The 11231-nt window shown below is 47.7% G+C and overlaps 1 protein-coding gene across 1 annotated transcript in view; it reads left to right on the top strand.

The window, feature by feature from the left end:
• CAMTA1 (calmodulin binding transcription activator 1) overlaps nt 1–11231 on the top strand; it is a 160498-nt gene that overhangs the window by 56615 nt on the left and 92652 nt on the right. The window contains exon 5 of the mRNA XM_025213014.1: nt 741–875. Coding sequence (XP_025068799.1) covers nt 741–875 — 135 coding nt within the window. The remainder of the gene's footprint in view (nt 1–740; nt 876–11231) is intronic.

The raw sequence follows: 11231 nt of genomic DNA, 5'->3' as shown, positions 1-11231 counted from the left end.
CTTTCCCTTTGACTTCATTCTTGCAATAGTGTTTATTTTACAAGTCCATCCCAGGCTTCAGTGGGGGGAGATAATTGAGAAGTTTGTGAACTTCATAGCTATAAGATGTTCCCCCATAGGAACCAGCAAGCATTTACTGACCAGTGTGATCACTAATGAATGATCAAGTTTGTACTGGCTTGTTTTGCAATCAGTCAGCCCACTATGCATTAGTATAGGGAACCACCAAGTAAGAAGGTACCAACAGATGCAGCCTCTGCAGGGATCCAGGCTGTGTCACTGCATCTCTCTTAATGTGATCTGGAGGTCAAAAGGTGGCAGGAACCTTTAGGAAAACTCCAGTTGGTGATGGCTTCTGGATTGGCAATGGCTGACACTTAGGAGGATACTTTGCATCTTCAAAGCACTGGAGCTTAGTATTTGGCTTGATGTGCATAAAAAATAACTTAATGGTGGTTCCAGAAGAATGAATCCTGAGTTGTCTGATCTTTTAAGGCTGGTCTTGGCCCTCTGCCAACAGTCTATCAGTTTAGTTTAGTAGCTTCTGGGACATCCCCATGGTTAAAATGCTGATCATGCATCTCTGATTTTCTACCTGTCTAGGCAGAGAAGTACTTTGTTCTGAAAAGCCTGCTCTGTACTCACCCTGTCCCTTGGTAGGGGAGATGATCTGGAGAGAGAGCCACTTTGTGCCTTCCTGCAGCAAGCCCTATGTTCTGATGCCTGTTCTCTGTTCCTAGCTCATGACACCGGACTTGTGACCCTGCAAGTTGCTTTCAACAATCAGATTATCTCCAACTCGGTGGTGTTTGAATATAAAGCCAGAGCTCTGCCAACCCTGCCTTCCTCCCAGCATGACTGGCTCTCTCTGGATGGTAAGTGCCACATGTCTTGCCATGCTCGCGGGGGCCCAGGCACCATGGGCTGCAGCAAGCCCTTTCATGTGCAGCAGGCCAGCCCCAGCCATGCTCAGGGCTGGCTGTTCTCCTTGGGTCATTCCACTTGAGAGACCTCTTGGGGAAACATCTTGCTTACACTTTGGTGTGAACACAAGTCTGAGCTGTGTGACCTGTGGCCTCAACTCTGCCTTGTTTGCTGAGGAGGGAAGAAAGAGAGACCTGGAAATCTGACTTTGCTGCTTGAGGGCCAACCTCCACCTCACCCACTTTCTCTGCTGTTAGTACACCTGACTCCAGCTAGGATGGGAAATGGCTTACCAGTCTCTTTGGCCCCTTCCAAAGTTGGAAAAACATACATTTAACTAAACAAAACACTGACAGAACAATGGTGAGACAGTGCCCTGATGGAACCCCTGTGAGCAAAGGGCCAGTCTAGGCCTGCCAGTGCTGTCTGTAGTACAGATGGTGTCCAAACCTCTGTTTACTTGCTATGATCTGTTCAAGGGAGCAGGCAATGCTGGTGCCAGTGTCTGAGTCCAGTTCTCATGGCAACTTGTGAGATTCAAAGACGCTGAGGAAAAAGCCAGGTCCAAGGTTACCTCTATTATTGCCAATAACAGTGGGGGCACAGATTTCACTCTTCAGGTCCATCTGGCAGTTCTGTGTTGCTCAAAAATTCTTCTAATGAAAGGCTGGGTCCTGTAGGCTGGGGCTGGAAGAAGTTCAGTGCAGGCCCAGATCCTTTTGTACCCAGGTTTTGGTGTGTGTAGTCTAGGAGCACCAAGATATTGCACACAGCTAGGAGGAGCTCTGAGAGAACTGTTCAAGCCAGCAGAAAGGTTTACACCTGTCTTTAGGTTGACCCAGAGAACAGCAGTTCCACTGGCTGGTTTCAGATATTTGTGCAGGGTATTGGCTGATGAAGTTGATTGGGTTTTCTCTCTGGTTAAGCATTAGGCAAGCTGCCAGTGTTAATAAATTGGAAGCCACTAATTTTCTTTCCTGTCTGTGATTGACAAAATTATGTGCCTTCTACCTAAGGCCTTGGGGGCCCATGGAAAATAGCTTATTTGTGTTAGCAGCCGTGACAGTCCAGAAAGGGACCTACATTACCCTTTTTTGCCTGCACATTACAAAGCTGACTGTGTAGCAGGTCCTAGTCCAAGAGTAATTGTGATGTCCCTTGGTGTCCCAGTAACTCCTGTTCCACTCCAGGTCCTTGGGTACCCTTTCTTTTCTAACTCATCTGCCATGCCTTGATGGAATTTATAGTATTAGAGGAGGCTGCCTCAGTCCTTCAACTGTATTGTGCTGCATGTGCCCAACTGGCACCATTCTTGACCTCGATTTAGTGGCAGTAAATCACCTTAGAGGCATTAATCGTGTCTTCCAGCTTCTGTAGCCATACCCATGCCTCCCAGGTGTCACTCAGCATTGATTTGGAGGGTACAGACACTGTCCAGCCCAGCAGACTATGCCTTCCCCTCTCCTCAGAGACACTTGGCAGCTCATTTTATTTCCATTTTATTGTCCCTGGCTTGCATGGTGTGACCCTGGTATTTCCTGTTAACAGCTAATGCCTGGTGGTTTCTCTCCTGACTGTCACAGGCCAGCTGGGCACTGTGAGTGTATCAATTTTATCACAGGCCAGCTGGGCTGTTTGATTCAGTTTTGGATTGAGGAGGCAAAGTTGGGAGTGAAATAAAGGCAAATTTATTATAGCTTACACACACACAACAGTTAACAGAAAGATAAATGCGATAAGCAGATAATGCAGTATTAAAGAGCTAATAGTACATAATAACAACAGATAATAACAACAGATAGATAGATCAATCTGTCACAAGCCAACTGGGCACTGTGAGGGTATTAGCCACTTGCATGTTCAAAACAACAAATAGACAGACACGGGTTGGCAATTTATCGATAGTCCCTCAATGCCAGGTGCATGCCAAGTGATTCCAGCAAAGTCAGGTGTCCCTGTTTGACGCTCTCAGAGGGATTACTGGGGAAGGTCCCTTGATCAGGATCTGATCCTCACTCACACCGGGAGTCTGGGGTCCGGGCGTGGAACAGAAATGACCATTCTGTTCCCTCCTTCCTGCTGTTTACCTGATGCACATGCTTTTTATACCTAGTCTTATGTTAATCTGTTGGCCTCAGGGCCACTCACAACGTTGCCCTATAGCTGTTACCCTATGGGATTGAAAGGTGTTAAAATTATCATAAAAGGTTACTACCCAGACTAGGGTTTGTCCAATGAGCAAATTATGATGCAGCAACTTTAGGTTTGAAATTGACATTGTTCCACCTAAGTTCCAGCCCCTTTTAGGCTTCATTTGAATATGCTTTCTTGGGATATGCTTTCCCGGAATGTGTTGGGTGTGCCAAGCAATTAGATCCAGTTTTTATCGCTAAGGCTGAGCCCTGAGCAAAAAACCGTTGGGTCTCCTAATCTTACAGCTACAGCTTTGCCTATGGGGCCCAGTCAGTTCCACGAACAGTTAAGTTATCATTTTGGTTAAACTTATGACAGACAAGTTACATTTGCAGCTTACAAACTTACAAGCTTATATTAACTAATATTACCTGTTTAGGCAAAATACCAAATGCCTCCAAGAAGCACATATTTATTGGTTATTAATCCCTCTGGTTCTGGCTGTTACACCTGACCCAGGGAGAGACTGTGCCAGCAAGCTGCTGTGTGAAAGCCCTTCTGGATAGGAGTGGGATTGTGAGGGGGACATGCAGTTTATGCCTCCAAGGACACTCAGAGCAACAGGGCAGGATCTCCTTTTTTTTTATTGTTTCTTGGCCCCTGAAGTCTCAAGCGTAGGCCGGCGTGGGCTTGTGAATGAGCAGCATGTTCAGGGCAGGTGAACTTCTAGACAATGACAGGAGTATGGATAGCTAAGAGGCTTCCCTGGCCATCAGGCTGCTCAGAGATCAGGGGCACCTGTGTCCAGCACCCTACCCTCTCTCTCCCTTCCCTTCCCCTCCCTCCAAGTACCCCCACAAGGACCAGCCCTGATGGTGGGAATGATTGGGAAGGCCCTGGTGGGCTTGTTCCCCAGGGCTAAGTACACACAGTCAAAAAGCCTGAGGCTGAATTGATTCAGTATTTGCAGTCTAAACTGCAGAGTTTAAAGTGAAACAGTAGAGAGCAGACATTTACTTTTGATTCAGGAAATGCAGCCACATGCCTATAGTGGCTCAGGCCAGAAGCTGGGGGCTGCTAGAGCACACCTCTCTGACCAGCATGAGCTCTGTGTGTGCTTCCTCTTCCTGCTGCCCCTGAGGTCTCCGGGATTTGCAGTCCAAAATTACAGCAGCAGGACTCTGCAGGGTTGCCCATCACTTCTTCTTCCTGTTTCCAGGTGCCTCTGGGATTTGTAGTCCTCAGTTACAGACACCAGTAAGTTTGAGTGGGGGAAGAGGTGTTTAACTCCCCTCCCTAGCCCCAGATCCCAGCCAGGGTTTGCTAGGGGGGGTGGAGCGGGCAGGGGAGGGCAGTCTTCCTCCCCTCCCCCTGCAGACTGGGCTGCATCCCCAGCCAGGCTTGCCCTCCCCAACCCCCTTGTCAGCCAGCCCTCACTGCTCCAGCTAAGTAGCAGAGGGGCGGGGCCAGCTCTGCTCTCTGGAGCAGCCAGCACAGCCAAACTCAAGGCTGCAAAGCATGCTGGGGGACTGTGATTTAACTTGAACTAGGAAGGGGTCTGGGACAGAAGTTTCATAAACTGGCTTGACTCAAATTGGTTAAGTCTGATACTACATTCAGCCAGGTTTATCTTAAACCAGTTTCAACTATTTTGAAACTGATTTATGTGCACTGAGTTTCTGTTCTGTTACAGCAGGGGTTGTCAACCAGGGGTACGCATACCCCTGGGAGTACTTGGGAAGGCCCTAGGGGATACGCATGGGTGGGCAGGGACAGAATGCTACCACCCACCACTCGGTGCCACCACCTCCCAGGAGCAGGGCTGAGGGGGGTGGGGGGGCAAGAGCAGCGGCACCCCTCTGTGGGCCACACAGGTGCCGCCCAGCCAGCCAGACACCGGGGAGGGGGGCTTGCACATGGCAGCCGCTGCTGCCACCCCTGCCCCACAACCGCTCCACGCCCAGCTATTGGGGATGCACTTATTAAAAAAGGTTGAAAACCCCTGTGTTACAGGTTTAAATCAATTTCTGATTATTTAAACTGGTTTATGTGTCCTTAGCCCAGGAGTGCTAAAAAGAGATTCCTGTTCTGGCCAGGTGGGACAATGCTGTTGTGTCACCTCTGATATTCCTTGGTCCGTGATTGCTGTATCATCATACACTAAGTAAATACCTCTGATATTAGTATGAGTCCTTGACTGCAGGAAATGCTCAGTTCATAGGCTGTTGGGAAATCCTGCTTTGCCAAGCAGGGTCAGTGCCAGCTTGTGCTGGAAGCTCAGTCAACAGCCATTCACCATCTCTTCCTCACAGCCAGAGGGGGAGGACAGAGGTGGAAATCCTGGTCATGTAGTTCCCTGGTCTGCTTGTGGATTCTGGGGCAGGAAGTATGGAAAATGGCCAGAGAGGCTGCAGATGCAGTTTTTTGTCCGGGTAGCTGGTTGCTGAGCCCAGGCTGCAGGTTAGAGGGTAAATGCTCAATTAGAACTCATTATGAAGTGTAAATGTGTGTGATGTGGTGGTGAGAGGAGGAGGAGCGGAACTGCAGCACAGAACAAACTAGGACATTGCTAACAGCAAATTAGAAAAAGGACAGCTGCAATGCAGAGGCCCTTCAGGGGAAAAGATTGAATAATTATACAAACCATAGCTTATCAGAGGCCTCTGCCTTCATGTACTGTGCTCCAAATGCAGCAGAACATCAGTGTATTTAAAGGGCCAGCACGTTTTCCCAGGGCTTATGACAGCAAGCAAACACTGACTTACTCAAATAAGGGATAAATCTGTGTGAATTGATTCCATGGATAGAACAAAACTATGATTTCTTCTATGTGTTCTTTCTTCATTTACCTTAATAGCACTGCTGTCAATCCACTTGGTCTGTGGAAGGAGGAGATTTTGAAGAGAACTGGTAACCTGGTACTCTTCACTGAATTTTAAAATCCTATTTGATTTTTCAAACAAATGCAGAGGAGAGTTTTGGTTGCACAACAGTATTTTAGGCCCTTTTAGACTTCAGCTGCAGCAGCTGCTGGGGTCTCGGAGGCGAGGGTAGAGAAGGCAGAGTTAATAAAAACCTCTCACACCCCAAGCAACTCAGCAAAGGGACAATTAGTTTCCAACTTAAATTTAGGCACGCATCTTGGTTGTGAGTAATTATTCCCAACAAGCATCCCTTGTTGTCAGCTTCATAACAACCAAACTATCAGATATCACTGTCAGAAGTGACTATCAGATTTCTTTCTCCTAAACATCCAGTGTTTATCTTGGTTAAATCTAGGGAGAAAAAGGACAGCTTTACCCAGAGAGTCTATTGTCACTGTGCAGTCCTGTGGATACCTGCAAAATAACATTGACTGCTTTTCTCTTGGAGAAAGTGACTTCTGGCCTGTGTCACAAACCAGAACCTGACAATCAAAATGGTTCTGTGATTTGCTCTTGCTGATTTGTTCCTCACTACCATACATGGCACACTGACACTACCACATGGGCATTCAGTAAACAGCAAACTTGCAGCCTGCTCATCAGTGGGCACAGTAAGAGCTCAAACAGGAAATTAAACATATGGACAGAGCTTTGCTGGGGCCATCCCCATCAGTGATTTGCTGAAACTGAAAATACGGATGAAGTTGCAGCCCCTGTATCAGGTTCAGCCTAAATGGGTTGTTAGCAGAGAGAAACCTCTGCATGTGAAAGTTAAAATCCCACTGCCAGCACTGAAAGAAATTGAACACAGATAGCTTCCTACTGCACCTACTTGCTAGTAGACTCAGAAGACCCAGTAATAGTGCTCTGGCTAGGCAGGAGAGGGGCAGGGCCAACCCTGCTCTGCTCCAGCAGACAGCACTACCTGCGGCTGCAAAGCATCTGGAATGCTGGGGAACTCTGTTAACTTAAACCAGGATGGGTCTGGGAGAGACATTGCATAAACCGGTTTGATCCAAATCACTTAAGTCAGATACAACATTCAACCAGGTTTATCGCAAACCAGTTTCAGCCATTTTCAAACTGGTTTATGTGCACTGAATGTCTGTTCTGTTACAGGTTTTAACCAGCTTCTTATCACTTAAGCCGGCTTATGTGTAATGTCTGTCATCTAACATGGTGCAAATTCTGCAAAAGCAGAGTGTGCAGGCCCATACCTTTCTCTCCCTGTCTTGTCTGTATATGGTGCTCATCGCTATAATACCAACGCGGCTCCCGAGTACTTAAAAAGAAGGTGCAGAAACCGCATATCCCCTTGCTCCTTCACAACTCTAGGAACAAACTGTTTGTCCCACCACTATATTGGTGAAGTCCAAATGGGTCAGGGGCTTCCCCCTGAAATAGCAATGCAGCAAGATGACAACACTTGTTTAGATACCAATACTGAGAACTCCCTCATGCAGGTGTTTTAAAAGGCCATGTCTTGGTCCAGCATATTGTTGCCCCAGCCCTCCAGGTTTACAGTGCCAATGCTTTCTTTTCACACTGTGTGCTACCATTCAACATGTCCTAGACAGCTCTGGTGTGTATAGCTTGCCCATGTCTAAGGTTAACAGCAGTACCTGTGAAACAATACAGTTCTTCAGTGCATTTTTGCAGTGTCATGAGGCAGTTTTCTTCATCATGACTGTAACATTGGCAAAGATCAAGACTAGCAAGGATTTTTGGACTGCCAGACCCCTTTCCTACAGTCTGTGGTGTCAGCCTCAGGACTGAAATATCTAATGCCCAGATTATGCAGAGAGAATTTAATTAATGAGTTCTATCTTTTCAGAGGAGGCCAGTGCTGCTATAGGCTGACATAGGGCTGTTTGAGCTAAGCAGAATTATAGAATGCATGTGCACCCCTAGCAACAGCAAAATGCAGCTGAGGATGAGTAAATGGGCATGCTTCTTTCCCGCAAGCCATAGCTGTCCAGAATCTCTGGCCACAGGAGACTGTGGCAGAAGCTGGCTGCTGCAGGCTCTCACTCACATGGTGCACATATGAGGCAAAGTGCTAGAGTTCCAACAGGAAGGGAGTGTGATAGAAGTTTGGAGACCAGTGTTGTCAGGGGTGTGAAGTGCTAGGGATCCATGCACTGGGGCAATACCATCTTCAGGTTCTGTGCCAAGGACAAGACCCCCTGCAGGTGCCTCAACAGGGAATGGCTCCCCAGAGGGCCTTTCTTTCCTGTCTCAAATTGAGACAAAAAGTTGAAACCTCAAAAAACCTATGTGAACCCAGAATCCAAGACAAGTCTGGATCAGAGGAGTTGAAATCTTGCAGTGCAGTAAGTTCTGAAGAAGCTTCTTTCAGTTTTGGCCTTTTTAATCTACTTTTATATAAACAATTTACAGTTTCACAAAGAACCATGGACAAAGCTGGCACATTGCTTTGAAGATGCTGTTATCCCATCTCCAAACACTCTTTGTCCAGAGCATTTTCCCATTGGGTGTTTCTGGACTACTCATCACTTGCCAAGCGTTTTGCAGCAGGAAATGAGCATTTCCCAACCTCCTGCCTAGCATGAATCTGTAGCCCCACTGAGTGGAGAGGGCTGGGGGAGCCCCACATTCCTGCACCTTGAGCACCTTGAAGAGATGACAGATGAGCTGCTTCTCATAACCTGGGAAATGGAAGCAGGGAATGAGCTTTTGGGTTTCTCTTGCTAGGAACTTGTTGCTTTGGGATGACCACATGGAGGGAGGTTTCTCAGGAGGCATGTGGCAGGGTGTCAATCTTCAGATTACATCAACCTGCACCCTGCCCCTCACATGTACATACATGCAGGTACACACACCTGCATGTAGCAGGCATGTCTTCTTCACCCTCAAATCCTTCACCTTCAAATCCCCATATAGTCTCAGACATGGCACCTGCCTTGTTAACACCAAGGCACATCTTCCAGCCTTTGCTTCCCATCCAGTCATTTAAATCATTATACTTTTTGAAAAAAGGTGAAACCCCTTCTCTCCTCCACAGGGCAGTTCTCCTTTGATCCCAATCTCTTCTGATAGGTACAGCAGCCTCTTTACCATCCTCCACTGAGCTCTGACATTCATCAAACATCCCTGCTAACTGGAAAGCCAGCATGTGCCTCTCTCCCCACCAAGTTCACTTCTCATTTGCTTCCTGCAGAGAAGTTCCATTAGGAAAGAAAAGATGTTTTGAGTTGGAAGACAGAGACAGTTCTAATGAGCTGACAAAAGACAGATTAGAGGGATCTGTGATGCAGGTGCCTAGGGGAAACCATGGGTGTGACTCTCATGAGAAGCCTGCTGCATTTCAATCAGTGTGTGTTATGGAGATGGTCTTTCCCTTTGCGTTGGCATATCTCCAACCCATGGTACAAGTGACTGCTTTTCCCCCTGATGCTGCCATCTGAAGCGAGAGACGGACAGTGCAGCTGGAGCAGGTGGGGACAAGTGTAAAGTTGTCCAGGGGAAACCAGACAGGATCTTACACTAACTGGCAGGCACCACAACACTCAATTTGCTAGGAGCTGGAAGGTAGGGGGGGCATAACCAATACCTTGGCTGCATGGCACTGAGCCATACCATGGGCAGAGAATAGTAGAGACTCACTACAAGTTACATGGCATCATAAGAGATTTCTCTGGTGCTGCAGCCTTTGAAAGGAGCCTGTGTTTTCCAGCAGTTAAACAAGGAACAGGAATTAAGGATACCTGGGCTAGATTCAATACAGGCTGGAAGTGCGATGGATGCAGGGGATGGTAGGGATTGTTGACGATGACAATGTCATCCTGTTGCCCTATTTTTCCAAGGGACAGGTCTGTGACAGGGCTGGCTCTGCTGGGCAGTAGCAGTATCCCAGTGGCCTGCTACCCTGCCCCACTCCAGCTCCTCCATATTACTGCTTGGTGTTTCAGCTGCCATACCTTGCTGGAATAAATACTCCTATGAGAGGCATTCCAAGCCTGGGAGTGGTATTTTTATTTACAGAACAATCTTGGTCTGCAGTTATCTTACTAGAACAGCAAGTCCCACAGAGCTTGACCAGTTCCAGCTACAGACCAACTACTGGGCCTAAATTGTCTCAGGGCTTTAATAGCTGCACCCATGCCTCACAGGCCTCAATAGGCTGAAGTTATTCTTTTGAGTCCCTGGCTCCTCCCTTCATATTGGTCTCAACCTCAACACTCTCAGTCTTGGCCTACTTATTCTGGTTGCTACCTTCACCCCCAGGCTCTCTTATTCTGGCCTTTGTTTCTTGGCAGCAGCTGCCTTGCTGGGGTTTTAAGCCCCACAGTCTAGGTTTTAGCCCCCTGGCACTCTGACCTTATAGGGTCAAACTTATTCTCCCTCTCTCTCTTGGCCCTCTCAGCCCTTACTCCTCTGTCTCTTTCTCTGGCCCCAGGCCTAAAAGGGGTTTCAGCTCACAGGGCGTTCTAAGGAATCTACTGTGTGACTTCCATGCCTCCCCTCACAGCCATTTCCAATCCTCCAGTATTTACTGATCTAACCACAATGAAATACAGCCTTCCCAGGTACACACAAAACAAAGCACAACATAAATTTAAATTTCCATCCTTCTGCATCAACACAGAGGAAAAAGGAAAAATTTCTCAAACCTTGCACCCAGGGCTTTCCTTACTATGCCTCCAGGTACCACAGTGGTCTGTCTAGGGCTCTTGTATATTTGTGTGAGCCTTTTATTCCAGTAAGACACTTCCCTTGTGGCCAGCAGACCTATTGCCCAGCCTGAGCACAGGGGTTTCTCATTAATCCTTTCAGCCCTGCCTGCTGTATCTGCCCTTTGGCTGTAATCTTTGCTTAATTCAATCTGCCTGGGGCAGGGTTACTGACAATTGCAGGCACTTTCTCTCTTCTCCCTTTGCTGTTTGCCACGCAGGACTTCTCCCTAGTTGAATTTTTGTCTGCCCCCACAGCTGTATTTGTTCTCCCTTGAGCCCTCATCCCCCTAAGCCACAAAAACCCTGTTCTTAAAGGACCCCTGCTGGTTCTGTTTGCCCCACTGCTTTCTGCTAGTAACAGGGCAAGAGTTCTCTGTTACAAGGCCCTGTAGTTAACTCAGACCCTAGGTATAAATGCACCCAGTCCCAGATGGGCAGAGGGGGAGGCAGCCTGCTATCTGCCAAAGAGCCCCTTTTGAAAGCAGGCCTCACAAGGCAGATGGTGGCCCCTACCTTCAGGGCTGGTCACTGTTTATTCAGAGTTTGCATCCTT

Source organism: Alligator sinensis, unplaced genomic scaffold (assembly GCF_000455745.1).
Source record: "Alligator sinensis unplaced genomic scaffold, ASM45574v1 scaffold433_1, whole genome shotgun sequence".
In the NCBI taxonomy this organism is placed as follows: domain Eukaryota; kingdom Metazoa; phylum Chordata; order Crocodylia; family Alligatoridae; genus Alligator; species Alligator sinensis.
Note: the sequence above shows the minus strand (reverse complement) of the source record. Positions and strands in the feature narration are given on the sequence as shown.